We start from the raw sequence: 21,943 nt of genomic DNA, 5'->3' as shown, positions 1-21,943 counted from the left end.
AAATCAATTATTACGTTTCCATACATATATGTACCTATAACCTATAGACCCATTAAATATACATTTTATAAATTGAAATTTAAATAATTGATGGTTCTTCTGTACAGATAATACAATCTACTTTAAAGTCTACATACTCCACTCAAAATATAGATGATGTATCGATTTTCAGGAGTAAAAAAGATACAAAACCATCCATGCCAAAATGCTGTTAATTTTTAGAATAAAAATTTGCATACACGCTTTAAAAGTAAAGAGTGATTTCGGAAAAAGTTTCTGGTTACTTAAAACAACTATTTTTATTTTTTCCAATCTTTTGAAATTCAAACTCAATTTATTCATTCTTCTTTTAAACAATACAATATTGTACAGAACATGTCATTATAAGGAATAGGGAAAAAGAAAGGAAGGGGCAGAATTGCTCTACTAAGGCGCGGAAGATTATTTATATAAGTACTAGAGTGATACCCACCCGCTTCGCTGGGTTTAAAAGTAAAGATTGATAAATATTGCTCTCGCTTATTCCCTTTCTATAAAACCCGAAATAATGGTAAGGATTGTTTTACACAGGTAAAATATATGTACGGTTTTCTATTTTTTTAAATGTATAATAGTCGTAATTATTCATTGAGTATATCAGAAAAGATGGCCGTGAAATATTTTATATTGACTATTTTTACAGAAATCTGTAATTTATGGTAATGTCAAATTTAATTAATTTTTATTTTATTTTATTTTTTTTTTATTAATATATCTTTATAAATTATATCTCATGTGTTATTCTGAAGTATGAGCTATATTGCTGTACAGTTTCATTAAAAACCATTCGCTAGTTTTAGCGTGGAAGCGTAACAAACAAACAAACATGCTTACTTTCGCATTTAAAATATATAGAGAATATCTCGTACACATTTACTATGTCATTAAAAACACACAAATTAAAACGTTTTAAGACGTTTATTACCATTCGTTGTGTGCAAAGCAGGTAGAGTAACGAAGTGAATCTTATGAAAATTGCAATAAATCGCAGGTTTTATTTAGTGTAATATTAAATCGATTCAAATTCAAATCGATTCAAGTTATACGTAAGTATCAAGTATCTGTTAAATAATAGTAATAACCTTGACATTGACTATTATTATTGATCCATCAAAACAACAAAACAATAAAAATGTAGAAGAATAGTGATGATTTCATCAACCACTTTACTTTATCCCATCATTCATAAGTGCACCACTTAAAAGATTTCTTATATCCATTACCAAAATGTATTATTATTGTTCAAAGAATTCAAAATTTATATTCCATTAATATTTTGTAACTAACATGATACTCGCCGCTTCGCTACCACGTTATAGCCCTCACTTATCCTCCCTTTTGTTCACAATATTTGAAAATGAAGTTTTGCCCATGATATTCGCTGACATTGTCAGTTTCTATAGGTCCGATCATTAAATTAAATTGACCATCTACCGACTTTCATCAAATTCCAAAACAAATGGTTTTTTCCGTTTTTCTCGATTTTTTCAAAGGGGTACCCCTTAAAAAAATTGCAAAAAATCGAAAAAAATTCTGTCTCTCCAATTTCGATAAAACTCAGTATATAAGGTAATTTTGACCCAAAAAGTACAAAAATCGGGTGCATTTGCTGACTGGTAAAATAGTTTTTGAGATACAGACTAAAAACGATCCAAATAATGCGATATTACAGAAACTCTGCATCCAATAATTCAGTTAACCTAATTTTTACACTTTTTGGGTGAAAATTACCCCATCCACCGAGTTTCATCAAATTATTTAATACTTGAAAGAATCTACAGATGGCCACTCAATTAAAATTAATATTAAATGTAGCCAATTATATATAAGTGTTAGATGTAGCTCACAGATGGTGCCACTGTCTCTGCATATATATAGATTGTATACATACATGTAATAAATAAAAATACTGTTGTTTTTTATTATTTATTATTTATATAATTTTTTCTAAAAATAATGATTGATAACACATCTAGACATAAATATGGAACTACAACATTTCATTTCATGTCTAATTCTTTTGTATTTTTTTTGTAAAGTTTACCACCAAAAAGTTACATTTTAACCTAGTAGAGGTTCAAATCATCAAAAAATTATAATAATCCTTGTTTTTAGAGTTGAAATTGCCCGGCAAAGCTGGTGGGTATCTGCTACACAAACCAAATTTTGTTACATATTATTGTTGTCTCTATTAATTTACCCCTCAGTGTACAATATCAATCAAATAATAAAAACAATAACAAACCTGTATAACAAAGAACAATAAAATCATCTTGATTGACAGGTGCCATGGCAGCATCACATGTGTTCTCAATAAACCAATCCAATCTCCACATTCCTTCATTTTCAATAAAATCAGCATTTAAATAATTTACCGCCAAATCATCACATGCACACTCTTCTAACTCCTGTCCCGTCTTAAATATTAAATCATCATTATTTGTTTCTAATTCAACACCATTTTTAATTTGATTACATTTTAAAAATTGAAAATTATTATCAGTTGATAAATCACAATCACTATTAAAACTTGTATTTAATCCATTTGCAAGTCTACTTAACGTACGATGTTTATTCACGCAATCATCATCATCATCGAACGAACTTTTCTCGACAACACCAATTTTCATTGCATTTTCAATACTCAACAATTCAACATACATTCCCGGTGAATTTTCATCATCACATGATAATTGACTGGCCTCATTTTTAATTTCTGTTTCAGATGAAGTTGTGTTTGTCACTTCATCTGAACAATTTTCACTAAAATTATTACGTTTTTCCGAATCTTCCATATCTGGATCATCATCTTTACCCATTGTTTATATAACATTTAATAGTTTTCGAACATTTTTTTAATTGGTTGTATTACACATCACTGTGGGAAAAACCGGAATAGTTCTAGTTACCCATGGAACAAGAGATGCGTTACCATGGTGACAGACAATTTGGCGACTTGAGTTGCGACAAATTGTGCTACTAGTAGTTATCATTTTGGCCTAATTTTATTTATATTATAATTATTAAATTACACTTCAAAAAAATGTAGTTTTTTAATCAAGAATTTAATCATTTCATTTTATTGAACATTTTTAATTAAAGGTAAAATCATTTTTTTACTGCATACATACAAAAAAAAAAATATTGCCACAAAATAAATTGATGTCACACTTGCATATAAATCACCTAATTTTTGAAAAAATTTCACATACATTTATTTTCACAAAAAGTTATTTTTACCATAATTAATTTTAATTAAACACAAATTTTTTAGCATTTTACTCAGAATTATTTAAATTTATCTCAAAGTAATTAGTGTATGTTGCTTGCGACATGCTCAAGTGTCAAAAACCACCATGTTTATAAAATAGAACAGCTGTTTTAGAGTCTTACTGACATCTGTCAATGTAAATTTCAAACTAATCGATGTTCGAATGACATGGTGGTATTACAGGAGCGCATGCTTTTTTTGATTATGATTGACATTTGAATTAAAACAAAATATGAACTTATCGAGACCCTAAATTTTTTGATTCTCTTAAGAATCTTTTGATTCTGATTAAGATCACCTTTTTGACCATAACGCAAAAAAATTGTTTCACAAAAGTTATAAGAGGTTTTATAAAATTAAATTTGGCACCTTTTTCTGCACTTACAATCGATGAGAACTAAATCTTTATAATAAACGCCACACAACTTCTATATACAAAAAAAAAAAGTAAATCAATTATAATGTAAAGAGAAAAAATAAACACAAGATTTTTTTAAACAAAATTTTAAAGATGTTTGATTTTATCGTTTTATAAAGCTACAAACACTGTCTTCCAATTAGTGAGTTAAGAAGGAATCTGAAGCAGTTGCATATTTACATCCTACCTCACACAAATTAGATGTAATTTGCATTGAAAGGGTAGTTTAAGCCATTCTAAATAAAAGTTCTCATAGTCACAAATCATTAAAATGACAGGAATTCATGTTATAGCTAAATTAAAGTTTGAAAATGTACTCATTTGTATAATATATGCTTATGTGTGTATAGGCAAATACATATACAGATATGTATAACTGCATGCATACGTAGGGTTTTTAATGTAATGGTGTTGTTTTTCAATTCTTGTTTTTATGAAGAATATGTTACGAAATTCAAAAAAGGAGCAGTGTTAAATGTTCAATGGATCAATAATATGAAGTGTTAAGATCAATATTTTCAGCTACATATATATACGTATATGATTTTTGATAATTAAATTACAAAAATTTTTTTATACAAATGAGTACATTTAGCAACTTTAATTTAGTGACAACTTGAAATCCTGTCATTTTCATGACTTGTGACCATAAGAACTTTTATTAAGAATAACTTAAACTATCATTTCCCAAAATTTGTTAGACTAGCATAATTAAGCCGCATAGCTGGGATTATATGTTTTTGAATGTATAAGTTGAATGTATAAGACGTGGAATCGCGCCAGCAACTGGCATTTTCAGCACCTCTGTAAACAGTCGAATATAGGAAGCAACTTCTGCGATTACTTTGCGAGTAACTTTCTACACTCTATGACAGCTACTCATTGTGTAAACTCGACCTGAAACATGCGTGTATTTAATAATGTCACTGGCGTCACTGTGAATAAAAGTTTTAGATACACTCTTGTTGTCTGTATATAGAGGTAACAATTTTAGGCAAAGCCGCAAAATCAATATCCCGGTAATTTTAAATAGCAATTGTTTTTTCTTTATATATCAAATTGTCAACTATTTTAAGTTAAAATCCATTTTCATTTAATATTTCCATAATAAAATCTATAAATTTATAATCATTTATCAATTAATTTTGATTCGTCGATATATTTTTTTAAAACGTGACGTAATTTTGTAGAACATAAACCTGTGAAGAGCACGGTTCAAAATTTGATAAAGAAGAAATGGCTGGAGTTAAATCAGATTTTGTCGAAGACAGAGTGGGAAGAGTCTGGGATAAGTGTATAATTGATACCACAGTTAAATTAGGTAAATGAATGTTTAATTTATTTGATAAATTTAAGTTTTTATAATTGTTATGTCATCGAATTGACTTAACCTAAAAATAAATGTCACAAATTTTTTTCAGGTGGTGGTATTTTATTGGGATCAGTGCTCACTCTATTATTTTTCCAACGGAGAAAATGGCCTATATTTGCAGGTGCTGGATTCGGAGTTGGAATGGCATATGCGAATTGTGAACGAGAAATGAATAATATTATTAAACGTTCATGAATTTTAGTGATGTTGTTAATTCAAATTATGTATCATGATAGTCATTATTAAGTAAATATTTTAAGAGCTTATTGAGCTTTTTGGACGCATTTCAAATGGTTGTCTTCAACATACATTCGTTTATGTAAATATACATCAAATATTTAAAATATACACTTGAATAGCTTCGATCGAGTTTTAATGTGCTATCATTTCATTTGTTAGAATCGAACGATAATTGTCGAGAGTTTTATTTAACTTCTTGTGATTATGTTCCAATAAATTATTAAATCTATATTTTGTTTTTGTTATAATTAAAAATGATGTTTCTGTAATTTATTTTAATCACCACATTCTCAGTCGCACTCAAAACAAGTAAAATTTACAAAATTTTAAGAAAACTTCGACTCCTCCTCTCAGATTTTCTGGAAACCTAGCTAAGATCACTCTCTATCAAATTACCTTCCTAACAAATAATCTGGGTAATAATACACCCAGGACGCTGAACGCTTAGGCCTGGCAGTGTATCACGACTACTAACGATTTGTTGAGTGTCTAGTAAAATTATTTTTACCAAAATTTACTCTAAAATTTGTTTTTGTGACGCTGATTCGAATGGGACTGACCCCTAGGCCGAAATGTAGTCCGAGGAGTTGGTATTTCAAAAATTATATCAAATTTAAGGGTTTTTTCGAAAGCGTGTTGGGTATTGTAGCATAAACAGAAGATTCGTTAATAATGCCCCGGGAAAATTTTATATTGCACATAATCAAGGGATTTCATGCAGTCCCAAATTCTTTTAACAAAAAATTCCCCGCCGTGGAAACTTCGCAAATTTCCTCTTAATGTAGTCAAATTACTGAAGTAATTTACCCTCGAAGCAAGCAGTTTTTTATTATTCAAATAAAAAATAAAATTTTTTAATAAATAAATTTATTTGATCATTGAATTTATAATAAATATGTTAAGTAGCTAAAACTTGTAATTCTTCAGGTGTTATATGTATTCGTAAATTTTTCTCCGTGATTAAATCTTGTATTTGTGGTAATTCTGTTGGTATATAAACAGCCGCATCCATGTATAATGGTTTGAACCATGGGCATGTTTCACATGCTATGTAATATATATTTTTACATAATTCATTTTTATTGTGTTTATATAAGAATTTTAAATATAATCTCCATATCAATGCACAATATTTAATTCGTTCCTGTTTTGTAAATTTATCATACAATGATAATAATTTATAATATTTTGATTGATCGTTTATATATTGATTACAATCTCCACCTAAAAATAAATATTAATCAAATGATTAAATGAAAATTCGTGGTCTGCATAATGAAGTCAGTTAAAAGAGCTATGGCAGTGATCTCAAATTTTTATAGTACTAGCAGTTATTCGCCTGCGCCGCTGAGCAATTTTAAAAACAAAGACTACCGTGTCGTATCTGTCACTTCTCTTCCCCTCACTCTCCTTAACTCCTTTTTTGTGGACAATTTAATTAGCTTTTATTTTTGATGCGGAATCCTAATGTTTTTGAAAACGCCAATGTTACATGCTGATTTTGTAGCTGTATATTGATGAAAGAATTAATAAAAGCAACGCAATCAAAAATGGCGGATTTTCATACAAACTTACTTCACCTTTTTCACGCCTTTAGAGGATTTATTACGAAAAATCCTTTCTTAAATGACACCTACAGTATAAAATCAATATCCTCTCAAAATTTCAAACTTCTATCATTAATTTAGGCTTGGCGTTGATTACAGTCGTGGCATTCCCTTTTATATATGAAGATAGATTATGCGTTCGAGTATTTCGCACCAAAAGGTAAGTCTAAATAATCAAATATTTAAAAGGGAGTTTGAAAGGCTACTTCAAGTGTAAAGATTTGGTTTTTTTTGTCACTCAGATTGTTAAAAGAGCAGAGACAGATTGTTAAAAGAGCTAATATAAGCCATTACATAAAAATATTAAAAAATTGATATATTTATTCAGAATAAAAATTGAATTTCTCTGTCATTTCCCCGTTCAGATTGAATAAATAATAAAATATAAGAGGAGTATCACAAATGGGTCCCTAGCATCCAGGCCTTGAATAATGAAAAGTTTTTAGGTGTTTAAAGTATGAAATATTTACCAAATAATTCAATTGATTTCTTTTCAATAGTTTCTTGATATTCAAAACGTTCTTCGATAATAATTAGTAACACTAATATAGGTATACATTCATTTGATTTTGTCAATATTTTATTTAATTTCCATACTGGTTGTACAATTCCATCATTCTTTGTCTAAAAATAGAATTAATAAATAAAATGTATTTAAAAAAAAAAAAAAAACAGATTTTGATTGAAAGAATAACTGGAAGGGAAAACTGGAAAAGAGTTCAGGGAACGCGTCAAAACAGACTCATGCAATTGAGTCGTCAAAACAGACTCATGCAATTGAGTCGTCAAAGCAGACTCAATGCTCCAATGTACAGACTGATTCAGTTGAAGATTTGTTACTACATATTTAAAAATTTTGCTTGTCTCTTTTCCAACAAAATGAAAAATGATGAAGAATCATCCGGTCAAAAATTATTGTCAAGCCAAATTATTATTAAAATACTTATTTTTATTATGAAACAAAATTTTTTAATTTATTTCTAAGTTTTGTGTACTTTATATAAGTCAAAGTCCCTCATACTTGATAATTTTTCTATCTTAACACATTATACCACTTTTGAGAGTGAGACTGTACAATTCAATGGAAAACGCACGTTACGTATTATCATTTGAACAAATAGAAAGAAACGAAAAAAATACACAGAAGCCGGAACTCGAACCCGGGGCATATCATATACTAGACCGGATATCTAGAGGGCCCATGTTCGAGTTCCGACTTCTATGTAATTTTTTCAAATGAAGAATCAAATCTATCAATTTTACTAAACTTACCTCAACAGACAACAATATTCCCAACAATTCATAATTATTTGGATACAATTCAATACCATTATGCAATGTATGTAGAAATAACTGATAAATATTCTTATTAAACTTATCATAATACCAAAATAATAATCGTACATAGCTTTCATACAACAATTCATGTAAATATTTATCATTCAATTGTTGCAATTCTTTTAATATATTCAAAATAAATTCATTAGCATCATTCTGATTATCTTTTACTAACAATAAATACGTTGCATGTAACATAAACCAATCAATATAACCATTCGATATAAAATATTGATCAATATCACGATTCATTTTTAATTTTTCTATTAAATCATTTGTAACAGTATTATATTTATTAATTACATCTAAATCCAACTTTATATTATAATTTAAATCATCATCTGTATGAATTATTTTTTTAATACTATCATTATCATAATTAAATATTATATTTAATAAATATATTGTTTTATTAATTTGTAAATCATTTAATAATATTTCAATAATTGTACGATAAATCGTTGATAATCGTTCATAATTATTTCTATTAATTGTACTTAAAATTGTTAATAATATATTAAAATATTCTTCATTATTTTGTTTTAATTCATATTTAATTAAAGCATATTCATTATATAAATATATATTATTATTATTAATTTTTAATATTTCATGAATATTTTTATTAATTTGTTTAATAAATTTATTTGTTAAATTTATTAATTTATAATGATTTAATAATAATAATAAACGTTGAAATCGTATAAACCATATATTTAAATTAATATTATTATTATTATTTATTAAATATTTAAATAAATTCAAAATAAAATCTAAATATTGTACATTTCCAATTGAATTAATATATTGTGGTCCGTTAATATAAATTAATAAATATTTTTTAAATATTATTAAATTATTAAAAATTGATAAATGATTTGTTGTTGAAATAAATATTGGTAATAATAATTCAATTGATACATCAATATTATTATGATTTAATAAATTATTTAAATTAAATTCATTACGAAATGGTATTAATGGTATTTTATATATATTTAATATAATTATTATTAATTTATTGATATTATTTTGATCAATTATAGGATAGATTAATTCATTTAATTCATCATTAAATATAATTCGTTGTGGATCATCTGAATTATCTTCTGGTATAAAATGAAATGATTCACGTAATTTTTCAATACGTAACCATAATTCATGTGTTGGTAGTTTCGATTGTAAAATTAACGTTTCGTATTCAATTAATTCTTGCTCGTTTCCATGAAAACTTATCATCTCTTGTCCTAAACTTATCGTTGTGTATAATTTTATTAATACATATAAATATTCATATAATCCCGCTTGTTTTAAAAATAAACATAGCTCATAAAATATATTTAAAATATTTTCTTCGGAATTATTTGTTTTTAAACGATTTTTACTTAAATAATTTAATAATTGTTTATAAATATTTAATATATTTTCGGTATTACAATGTATCATTGAATATTGATTCATTTCAATAATACCGTTCCATAATAATATTTTTATTTTAATATTTAAACAATTATTTAATAAAGTTTTAATTTGTTTAATTTGTTCATCATATGGATAATATTCTTTTAATATTGATATATATTTAATATATAATTTATATAAATTATTATTATTTAAATTTTTTTCGATTGCTTTCTCTAAAATCGATAATTGTTTATCGGTAATTATATGTATGTTTTTATTATACGTACCTTTTTTATTTAATTTATTAAATTTATAAATGTTATTATATTGATAATCGATGTATTTTAACCACATATCAATATCTAATGGATTTTGATTTAAATATTTATTAAAATATTCGGTTTCTTTTAGTATATCGGTTTCATTTTGATTTGTATTATTTAGAATTACTTCGTCTGTTTCGGTATCTTTTTCATACTTTTTAAAGTATCTTTTTGGTTTCTTTTTAGTTTCGTAGTTGTTATTAAAAAGTTTAATACATTTATATTTTTTACAATCGTATTTTGATAGAAACGGCATCATTAATAACATTTTATCTCGTGTTCGATCAATTGTATATAAATCATTATCGATATTACTCGATTTTAATCTAGCTTTATTATCTTTTTGAATTGATGTATCAGTTGGACTTATTGATGGCGATTTTTGAGTTTTTTCTTCATTTTCTTTTAATTTTGTGCTTTTATTTTCAGTTGAAGTTGTTGGTATTATTGATGATGTTAAAGTTTTTGCTACATTTGTAGAATCGAAACTCTTATTTTCTAACCATGTTACATTTTCTTTAGTCTTATCTTCATTCTTATTTTTGCCTTCTAATTCATTTTCGTATGCAGGAAATAAGGCCATAATTTATGATTGAATATTAGTTTTCTTAAATAGATAATTTTCTAAATTTGATTTGTTTATTTGGTATACAAAAATATAACCTAGAACTGTAACTGTCACTTTTTATGTAAATAAAAATATTTCATATAAAGCCGGGTTCACACTTTCAAATATTTCCGCTAAATGCATTCGACGAAAGTCCGAATTCCACTTAAAATTATTTGGCTGTGTGTTGTCACAGGTCTCTATAAAACACTTGATAGTGGATGGGGTCACAGAAAGCGTTCACTTCACTGATCTCTTCTATAGTATAGGAGCTCGCAACGTTTTCGAGAGAGAATTTTATTATTGCTCATTTTATGATATGTTGTTCTTCTTGCTCTTTAGGATAGAGCTTGGGCCATCTGGCTGGCGGTACTGGTTGCGTTTTGTACTGCGCCGCCTAAATGTACAGGTAAGCTCTAACTGAAAGAGCAAGAAGAACAACATATCATAAAATCAGCAATAATAAAATTCTTGTTCTGCTGACGTTGCGAGCTCTTGTATCATATATTCTATATAGCTAAATTAAGTATTTTTCTATGGTTATATTGCGAAGCATCCCCAGCGTGTCAGAGTGAATGGCTGGGAATTAAACAGCCATTCATTTGGTGGAGTTAGTATATATCTATATATCTCAAATTGACTTTATTTTGAACATTATTGACTTGTGGACATTATGGACCTAAATTTTGTAAGAAAGTGTTGTTTAAACTAAAAATGGATAACGTTAAAACAAAATCAAACGCCCGCTGATGGAATATTAGGTTTATTTAAATTATCTTCAAGAGTTCATAAAAGAAAAAAAAAACAATCTGATCACATATTTTAGTACACATGAAAGGAGAAATTTTCACAAAAAAAAATAACATTTCAAAATAATAATTGTTAAATAAATAATAATAAATTTATTTAAACTTTAAAATGGGATCTTAAAATAATAGAAAGACGTAAAGTTTTGCTTTGATGAGGTACAGAATTATAAAAATTGGTATCTATTTTTTTTTAATACTTGTATTGTAAAAAGTATTTGGTTGAAATATTAAATTAAGGGGAATCCATGTTTTGTAAACAATAGATAGGTAAATATTTATTAAAAATGACTAGAATTAGCTATCTACTAAATTTAACATAGTTTTTGAGTAATTCAAGCAAAGAATATTGAACTCATTTTAGTCCACAGTACAACGTCCTTCTTCATAAACGAATACGAACAGATTAAAACTTCGTGATGGAGAGATCCTAAAGCAATTTTTATTTGAAAAAAGCCTGGAAAATGGTACGTTTTTTCACAGTTCCAATAAATTTTAAGTGCATCACAATTTAAAAATTGATAAGTAACTATTTTTAGTTTTCCATTCTAATAAAAACGCAATTAAAAAATTGTATCATGGGAACTTTTTTGTAAATTTTCAGACCAATTGACTTTTTGATTTACTTACATCCCATTTTCTAGAATTTTTCCAAATAAAATATGTTTTAGACACACTTACGAAGTTTCAGCCTGTTAATAATCAATTATAAAGAGTACTGTACACATATTTATTATATTTTATTATTCAAATTTGTTAAAAATGAGTAGCATGTGTTTTATCCTAAATTCACTGTGAAAAACGTAGCTTAGCACCATTTTGTGATCAAGTTTACAATGCTTGAGTTTATTTATTTACAACATCATAATGTTAAATACTAGTATCGATGACCTTATAATAATGTTGTTAATAAACAAATTCGAGCAAGATTATCTATATTCGAATTTATCAATATTTACATATTTATTAAAACTACAAATCAAGAATACTTGAGAGCTACAAATTAATAAACATTAATTATTCCTGTAATTACACCTTAAATTTTAATGCAATTCGCCAATCTTTTTACTTGCTAACCCAGCATTTTGTAACTTTACCAATAATTGTAATTAATTTAAAACTTTATAATACAGTTTTGTTTTCGTCAAAGCCCTTAGAAATATTAGATATAAGGTCGTCATATGGCCAAATGACGACCTTAACTTGTTCATGAGGAAAACCTTCTAATTTACTATAAGGTATAATTCAAGGTGCCTATTAGATTACCCCGTTTTGGCTTGAAACATTTTTATGTATCTGGCTTACCTCATTAATGGATAGCTATGGCCTCCTGGGGGCACACTGTATAATAAATTATTTTGATTATGCATGGCAATAATAAAGGAATTTTAATCAAATAATGCGAGGTATTTGTAGTTTCAAATTTCATTTGCGAATTGCTTAAATTTCATTTTAATACACTCCTCAAAAATAAAAACCTTCGTGTCATCCTTCTAAAAAAAAAGCTTCATTTTTAGAGCGAGCATTTTGAAATTCATATACAATGTAATAAAGTGTGAATAAAGACCGAACATTCTTTAAAAGCAGAAATAATAATGCTCAAATTCTTTGCAAGAATTATTAATTCATTATCATATAATTTCACAAGTATTATAATAATAAAATTTTACTTGTAAAAATGCAAATACATTTAATGTTTTTTATCAATAGAATTTTATTCTTCGATTTGCATTTTGTTAAATACTGTTCAAAAAATTTAACATTTTGAGTAGCCGGGAAAAGTACCCCAAAACGGGTAAGCAGTGGTAAGTGTTTCATGATTAGATGAAAATCGTTATAAGTATCGTGTTGTTCGTATTATAGTTTTATTTTAGTTTAATATTAGTTTGAAATTACACGAACACTTTTCCTGCCTTTTCTGCCATTTTCATTTTATTTGCACTTGATAAAGACAGTTTTCTCTTATTCTATTATTGTAGTAAAATATGATGATGATGATGATGATGATGATAGGTTCCATATCCTCTTGGAGAACATTGGAGACTATTTAATTCCATAGTTCTCTATTAGTTAGAGAGATGTATTATATGATTTACTGATGGTCATGGTAACCGTCTGCTACAACCTACCATATAATACGAATTTTTACAGTTCTTTTTGCCTTCGCGCTTTGCTTACCCGTTTTCAGAACCTTTCTATATACCACTTATACAATGTGAAAATCTTATAAATTTAAAATGGCACTATATTGTCTATAGCTATATTTAATGACTAAGATTGTATATTTTTCATTTTTTTTATATTTTTAACAGAGTGCAAAAAGTGAACTTTATTTTTTAACACGTATTTTATTTGTTTATTATTTTTAGTTTATTTTAATCTGTTCTAAATAAACTGAGAAGTATAGAAAGTTGAACAGGTTATTAAATTTATAAACTTTCTGTTATGATTTAATTTTGTCGTGGTTCAGTTTGTTTTTTTCAAAAAACAGTCCTGTATCCGAGCCCCTTTTTTATTAATTGTAATTTTCATATTGTCGGACAACGGGCACTTACTATTATTCAATTATCACAACGGATATTCGTCAAAGTGAAGTTTGTGCGTGCGATTTAAAAAGTTTCTGAGTCACGTGCAAGAAACATACCACTTGCCGAAGTGTCAGAGAAAGAGCACAAGTTTAAACAATAAAAACAGTTGTTGTTAAAAATATTCGACCCAAACTCGAAATAGTGAACAATATCTTTGTTATTTGTAGCTCTGATTGAAATATATATAAAAGGAGTGTTTTTTCATAAAGTTTTTGAAACTCAGTGCACCTTAATTATTAAAAACAAAAACTATGTAAACTAGTGTTATTGACCACCAATTCGATACATTTAATTTGAGCAATTAAACGTAATTATTATTAATACTGTCAATTATTGAATTGTTAAATTGTAGAAATCATTTTTACGCAATGCGTGCTATTTTTCAACATGATAGTCGTGAAATATAATTTTCTTTGAAATATAAACCTTATATAATAAAGTAGTTTTAAATTTGTTCAAATTTCCGTACCTCTCAGTATACTTTTGTAAGATAATACAATTTAAATGACAGATGTGTTTTTTTTTAATTAAACATTACTAACAAATTTTTAACAAAATTAACAAAACATTTAAAATAAAATTAAACAACATTCACAAATGTTTTTTTTAAATGTTATTATAAAATATCTACTGATGATTATATTGTTTCGTTTTGATTGAAAACCTAGCACAATATCTCTTGAAGACAATCCAATTTCACTTCCATTTAAATAAGGGATAATTTTTGAATGTCTTTTGTTATTTAATTGGAATATTTAATTTAAAAAAAAAAAAATTCCTTAAAATTGTATTAACTTACAACTGTTAATTTTCTTTTATTCATCATTTTTATATGAAATTTTAAAAATAAGGCTAATTTTAAAGGTAATAATTTACGTTATAATAAATATTCTATAATTATTATTACAATACGTACAATTCCAGTTTTCATAATATTATTTTATTAACAGAAATTTACAAAAATTTTGTTTTTAAAATTGGGGATTTTGTATATTTATTATTATGTTTATGCTTAACTAATTTTAAAAGACTTTTTTTTTTTGTTTTTTTCTTTATTTGAAAACTGAATTTGTGAGTGAAGTATATACAATTATTATGTAAAAGTTATGAAAAATTTCTATGAGAAATATAAAGCTGTGAAAATTCGAAGGCAGCGGGATAAAATTTTCTAACTATTATATTTTATACGATGTTAATTATTATTATATATATAAAAAAACATACCTTCAAAGAATCACAACCGTTAGAGAAACTTACCACACAATTATCATACCACAAGTGCAATGCATCCTAGAAAATAGTTCGATTTCATTTTTATTTTTCGAAATAACTAAATTCTACCAACAAGTGTAATTAAAATATAAATATTGAATATGAAGAGACATACGATCACTTCAAATAGTGAAAACTTTTAAATTTATTAAGGTATTTATCGTGGAAAGTAAATTTTTTTACAGTATACAAGTTGTAAACAATATTTCCGTTAAATATCATATGTCTATACGAGCTAACACTTATAGTTCTTTTTTCTATTGCTAGATAGAGTCTCCTTAGCATAAAAATCCCATAGGTTGAATATTTAGATACGTTTAGTATTATTATTATTAAAAGTCTTGCGAAAGTTCCCTGTCAATCCAAGTGTCACATGATTATTTGCAAACTGTTAGAGTAGAAAACTTTCTACAATTAAGTTTCAGATATATTTTCCGTTACAAGATATGATTACGTTTTCCTAGATGATAAAGTTTTCCCAGATAGTTAATATAAATACCTTAATTAAAATATAGAAAAGTCTCTGCAACCTGAACTATTTTATAGAATGTGAATTTTGATTACCAAAATGTGTGTCTGTATGTCAAAAATTGGATCACGCATTTAAATAAATTAAAAGTTAATAAACGAAAAACTTACGCTTCTCTTGTTTTAAAATTGAATAATAAATAAGAAGCTCTATTTTATAAAATAATACACATCTTTGAAAACTGAATAATTTACTGTTCACCGAAACGAGGCTAATTCAATAAATATATAAATATGGAGTCCAGTAAATTAATTTTCAAAATAACAAAAAACAATTAACAACAATAAGCTTAATTGGATAAAATTTTAGACATAAAACACTTCCTGATAAGATACCATCATAACAATTCAATAAATTTGTATTTGTATAAATTAAATTATGTTTAGAGAGGATATTTTATCGAGAATCCTCATTTTTGTTTTGTTTTTTACTTTTATTTGTCGGTGTGTACTAGGTACGAAATTATTTTATTTAGCAGTAAAATCTGGCCAATAATTTATATAATATCGATGTGTTGAACCTTCAAAAAGACGATCTAGCCAATTTGGTAAACCTTCTAGAAGACTACCTTGCAGTAAAACACCTTGATCATCGTCAGAGCTCTCTGTTGACGTATCCGTTTCGAATCCTATAAATGCGCCGGCTTCTGGATCACCTGGCTTTGCTATTTTTTTGGTCATTTTATTCATTCGCTAAAAATTGAATATTTATTAAAAGGAATTATAATAAATTTCTCAAATCTAACTGATAATTTTTAAGAGTAAACAGTAGAGCTTTTAAAAAAATTAACACAAATGCAAAGAGCACAAAGAGGATGACTTAGCAAACATATTCTTTAAATTTTTATAGTTCATAAAATAAACCCAATTTGGAAAAGTAAAATTTAACAAACCTTATTTCCTTTATTTGATTCTGGATGTTTAGCATGGAACATACAAAAATATTTTCGATGTCCATTTAATGCCAGAACTGTTCCAACACAATTTCGTGGATTTATATTCAATGTTCGATGTTCGGGTAACGATAATTCTAAAAGTTCTCTATACCATCCTAAACCTCGTTCCAAAGACATATGTGCAAACATTAAAGTTTTATTCCTAAATAAAAAATAATTTGTTTTAGTATATGTATGCTTAATATTGCATTAAAATATATTTCTTACTTTCTGTAAGCCCAAACAATTCGATGAAATTCAGGTATTAATTGTTGTCTAGATTGAGCGTCAACCAACAAAACAATCGTTCGACAACCAGGTTTTAATAATCGTACTAAACCATTATACTTTTCAGCACGAAGTTCATGTAATCGTAATTCTGGCTGATATTTGGTTGTACGAGATCTTGGCGATCCATCATTATTATTATTACCATTTGTTTTATTAAATAATTGCTCTTTAATGCTCTCTTCTTCTTGTCGGCTAAAAATTACCAAAAATTTCTTTAACTTCTCAGAAGCGATATTCTCTCTACAATAAATAGAGTTCGTTTACTTGTAAGGTAGTTTTCAACGGTTAACTCAAAATTAGTCGTGGAATATGTTATGGAACTAATTGTAAGTTCAGCGTTAGTATACTAAATAAGGATTAAATATGTACTAAATTGCATAAATGATAAAATTATTTAAAATAAATTCAAAACTGATAGTTAGTTTTTACACAAAATAAAACAAGCATTTATTTACAACAGCTCCAAATGGTTCATGGAGTAGTGGCTGGGGATGGGCCAACCCATTTACGGTATCACAACGGACCCTATGGTCTAAGTGTGTCCCAACCTAGGACAGCCACTCTAACCTATACCATTTCAATATATTATATTAATATGAGTTTTCACACAATGATTTGCAGTTGAACCATTTATGTAGTCTAGACCTACCTAGACCTTACCTTACCTTACCTCTACCTACATTGAAACTTCTTTCTTACTCTTCGTTTTAAAGGTAAACTGTAGATCAAATCTACCTAGAGAGCTCAACATGCTAGAGTTAGTCTAACTGGATCAAATCTCGCTCTAATTAGATAAAAATCTAGATTGCATTTGGGCCTTATATATTCAACCAGACCTTCTTAATCAATCACTGTGCAATGTTATAAACAAAAATGTTCCTCAAGCAAAGAAAAAGCCATGAGAATGAATTAGTTTGAAGAATATATACTTACACCATATTAGTTAACACGTATCCAATAACAACAACAATTATAATAGTGCCAATGATTGAAACAACTGGCAAGATATGTTCTTTACCAAGGCCATCAAAAACTGCTTCTAAACCCAATAGTACTCTAATTAATATTTTAGCAATCATTCCCTGTGCATGCTCATCAAGCAAATCCTAAAGCACATAAAAACCACTTAGAATGAAAATACATAACCCTTTATACATTTTATATTTAATATAAGGAGTATTCTTTTCTTTGACAAATAAATTTTTTAAAATGGGGACTCATTTTCAAGTTAACGAATTTTTATAACGATGAAAATCGACAATTATCGACAATTACAAAGCGTATTTTTGTCTTGAGCTGTCACGTTAACGAATAGCATAAAAATAGAAATGGGCTAGGCTAATAAGATGATTTTATGAACATCAATATTAAAATTTTGAGTTTAATATCCATACTTCTAGGCCTTACAAACTTTTGCTGAAAAATTGTCCATAGGTAAAGAACAAATTATAACTCAAAATCCCACCAAAATAGCGCTAGCGTAGCAAGTTTGAACGATATGAATACTTGCCTATCCTTAAATCTTACACTTTTGCTACAGCACTATTTGACGCATTCATATACAGAGATGGTCCTCCTTATCTCTACACTCCATACCATGAACGCAGTATATGTATAATTAATCAATTAACTCTGTTAGTTGATAATTTCCAGAACCCATTTAGCAATAGGATATTACTAAGAAAAAAATACTCACTCAATTTCCCAAATAATTTAACATTAACTTACATTAACGACCGCTTCATAGCTAAGTGCTTCTGAAGTTTTTAGCAAACGTGAAATAGTATCATCTAACCGTTGACGAGTATCGTTAAAACTATTTTCATCAGAAGCTGCCTGTGAAGATTGTGGATCAACTTCACCGTCACCCCATTCACCTTGGACCCATTCATATTTAATATGAGAAGTATCACGTCTCCAAATAATTACAATTCGTAGTAGTGGCTCAGATGGGCTACCTTCGCCATTTTTAAGCGTTTCAATAAATTCAGTTTGTTTGCCCATATAAATATAAGTGAATCGAATACGATCAGCACCCCAAGGAGCATGTCTAGCGTATGTCCGTAGAGCATTTCGTGCACCATCATGTTCATTAGACGGGTCAGTTATTAAAATTGCACACAAACGTTTTCGTGGTCGTGACCATTCCGGAGGACAAACAGCATCCATCATACTCTGGGATGATAAACGAGGTAACGCTAAATACTGATTGGCAGAAATAACATTATGAAGTGTTGCAGCCGGTATATCATGCATTGCTACACTTGCACGTGGTTTATTTGGATCTTCATCTAACAGTATTAAAGTATCCAAATTTGTCGCAACATTATAACGTTTAACAATTTTTTCAGTTTCGGGGATTCCAATTTCAACAAACCTAGATAAATAATTCAAACAATTAAATAACAATTACAAATTTTAAAATAAAAATTAAATCTTACCCAAATGCAACTCGATCCCGATAATGATAAGCAGATAACAAATATCTCAATCGAACTGTTTTTTTAGGTTCAAATACCAAACCACGAACACGGTTGTCACCCCAACCAGCAAGAAAATCTTCAATTGTATTATCATTTAATTTTGGAACTATTTTATACGGTAGTCTACTTTTAATGAATTCTAAAGAACAAAAATATTTGTTAATGACTAGCTTAAATTTATTATTTCATTTGGAAAATTTTAAAAAGGCATATTTTTTCGTAAATAATAATTCGCTATGTTAATTTAAACAAGTGAAAATAAACAATTGACTAAGTTAATTGTTGAAATAGCATGTATAGACAATGTTGATTACTCTGTCACATTACACATGCATACATGTCATACATATATAACTGATATACCCATATAATAATTACTATATAATTTGCGCCCTTGTGGGTAAAGAGTGATGTTTACGAAAAAATGTTTCAGACAAAAGTTGTTTATTTTTTCATAAGGAACACAGACAGACAGACAGACAACCGGAAAGGAGTAATTAGGTGATTCTATATACACCTATACATCAATATTTTTATGCATTACAAACTTGGGACTAAACTTAATATACCTTGATATATTTCATAAACACATGGTATAAAAAAACAGCCTGTATAATATCTGTAATTAAATTGCCTATAAATAAAAAGAATCACATATATTATTTCTCTAATCTGTTTTAGCCACGGGTATGCAATTCCCTACGGGTCGAGCTAATCGTATATATTAAACAAATTTAATAAAACTTACCAACAACTCGCTGAACACTATACACGCTTTCTTTGTAGACAAAAGTTTCTTCATCGATTAAAAGTACAATACAAGGTAATGAATGAACACTAACACGTCGAGCAAGTGTTGCTTCATGTCCCGCATGTACAGTTGCAACAGCAACGCCTAAGGGTTCTAATTGATCTACCATTCGACGCCAAATTGGAGCGGCTTGTATACATGGAAAACACCAGTCCGTATAAAATAGTAAAAGATGTGGAACTCGTTTACTTTTGGGAGTAAGATTTAAATCAAAATGCCTGTTAAAAAAAAATTAAGCTATAGAAATGAAAAATTTTTATTAAATTTCACTGGTGTACAAAATTTGATTTTTTTTTTATTCACATTGATGTGATAGAGCATTTGTTATGGTTTTTAGGGTGCTGAATTCGAATTCGGCTACGAAATTTCTCTAACACACAAGGTTTTTGAAATATTTTTACCTAAAAAAGGGAAAAATCCGTTTTTCGATTATATTTTGTAAAATCAATATGTAGTTTTTTTCTCATACGGAAATTAGAAGCCTTCCTTTGCCTTCTTTTTTCCTTTAGCTTCATCTGATTTTAATAGCGCCTCCTACCCGAAGACGCCCCGTCTTCGGGTGGCATGGTTGATGGTTCTAAAAGAAGGGCAGAGAGGACTCTTGTTCTAGGAGCTAAGGATCCACTTGCGGTACCCTTCGCAAGTGAGTCAAAAAACGTAATCGAAAATATCGAATACAGTTGTAGTTATAATATCGTGAAAATTTTCAAAACGCACATAAAAAAGTCAAAAAAAATTTTCAAAACTTTCAATGTTAACGCTAAACTTACCTAGTAGTTATCGACAGTTTATGGAAAAATGTAATATCTTGTTCTTTGAAATGGAATCTATTTTTCCCTCCGAAAAATTCTTCGAAAGGATCGGCAGTGAATCGTTCATACTGTGAGTAATCATGACGTTGATGCATATTTGTTGTATCTTCGGTAATTCCATGTTGATCATATGCTTTACGTCTTTCTGAGTCTGACAATAATTCATAAGCTTGTTTGATTTCAACGAATTTTTCTTCTGCTTTTGGATCATCCGTTTTATCAGGGTGCCTAAATTAATTAAATTATAATAAAATTCTAACCTCATTAAAAATATTTTTTGAAAATAATTTTAGACTTACCATTCTTTTGCTAACTGCTTATAGGCTTTACGTATTTCTTGTAGATTTGCTGATTTATCAACACCTAACACTTGATATGGATCACCTAGTGCTCCAAAAACAGCTCCCAAACACCCGATTAATATAATGTAGAACCCCAAGGTCGAGCTCTGATAGCCCGACCATTGCATTGTCACAAAATCACACAGAATACATAAAAATAAGTAAATTTTTCAATAATTAACTCATATATAATTAAAATAAACACATTTAATATATAAATGAATGTAACATCAAAATATTGATCATCATGAAACTCCTGCATTCACTTTATTCAATTCGTTACACAAATATCCCTAAAAAATTATCCTTCACTTTTCACTACAGTTTTTCACTTATCCTTGTTTTAAAAAAAAAATTATTATAATTATATTACTTAAATTTTATTATTGTTTTTCATATTTTTCTTTTAACTCATTTTTTGTAAACTATGTATTACGTTTAAGTAAATTTAAATGTT

The 21,943-nt window shown here is 27.7% G+C and overlaps 4 protein-coding genes across 4 annotated transcripts in view; 1 reads left to right on the top strand and 3 right to left on the bottom strand.

Annotated features, from left to right (window-relative positions):
- The window catches only part of LOC123296997 (E3 ubiquitin-protein ligase HECW2), a 179,230-nt gene extending 176,206 nt beyond the window's left edge, over nucleotides 1-3,024 (bottom strand). Inside the window, exon 1 of the mRNA XM_044878745.1 lies at nucleotides 2,285-3,024. Within this exon, the coding sequence (XP_044734680.1) occupies nucleotides 2,285-2,858 (574 nt within the window). The 5' untranslated portion in view covers nucleotides 2,859-3,024. The remainder of the gene's footprint in view (nucleotides 1-2,284) is intronic.
- A 1,666-nt stretch (nucleotides 3,025-4,690) lies between these two features.
- On the top strand, nucleotides 4,691-5,571 carry LOC123295640 (MICOS complex subunit Mic10-like). Its single transcript, XM_044877059.1, has 3 exons — nucleotides 4,691-4,747; nucleotides 4,919-5,049; nucleotides 5,150-5,571. Exons 2-3 carry the CDS (start codon nucleotides 4,965-4,967, stop codon nucleotides 5,293-5,295), a joined length of 231 nt encoding a protein of 76 aa, XP_044732994.1. The 5' UTR covers nucleotides 4,691-4,747; nucleotides 4,919-4,964; the 3' UTR covers nucleotides 5,296-5,571.
- A 665-nt stretch (nucleotides 5,572-6,236) lies between these two features.
- LOC123295883 lies at nucleotides 6,237-10,595 on the bottom strand. The gene is made up of 5 exons (XM_044877343.1): nucleotides 10,344-10,595; nucleotides 8,835-9,626; nucleotides 8,220-8,441; nucleotides 7,418-7,571; nucleotides 6,237-6,564 (listed from the first exon to the last, which is right to left on the bottom strand). Exons 1-5 carry the CDS (start codon nucleotides 10,593-10,595, stop codon nucleotides 6,239-6,241), a joined length of 1,746 nt encoding a protein of 581 aa, XP_044733278.1. The 3' UTR covers nucleotides 6,237-6,238.
- Nucleotides 10,596-16,033: 5,438 nt separating this feature from the next.
- On the bottom strand, nucleotides 16,034-21,809 carry LOC123294617 (dnaJ homolog subfamily C member 16). Its single transcript, XM_044875703.1, has 9 exons — nucleotides 21,445-21,809; nucleotides 21,104-21,373; nucleotides 20,271-20,551; nucleotides 19,481-19,661; nucleotides 18,768-19,416; nucleotides 17,973-18,145; nucleotides 16,977-17,231; nucleotides 16,707-16,911; nucleotides 16,034-16,506 (listed from the first exon to the last, which is right to left on the bottom strand). The coding sequence occupies exons 1-9, from the start codon at nucleotides 21,612-21,614 to the stop codon at nucleotides 16,282-16,284; spliced, it is 2,409 nt and encodes an 802-aa protein (XP_044731638.1). The 5' UTR covers nucleotides 21,615-21,809; the 3' UTR covers nucleotides 16,034-16,281.
- Nucleotides 21,810-21,943: the final 134 nt, after the last annotated feature.

This window comes from Chrysoperla carnea, chromosome 3, assembly GCF_905475395.1.
Source record: "Chrysoperla carnea chromosome 3, inChrCarn1.1, whole genome shotgun sequence".
Taxonomy (NCBI): Eukaryota; Metazoa; Arthropoda; class Insecta; order Neuroptera; family Chrysopidae; genus Chrysoperla; species Chrysoperla carnea.
Note: the sequence above shows the minus strand (reverse complement) of the source record. Positions and strands in the feature narration are given on the sequence as shown.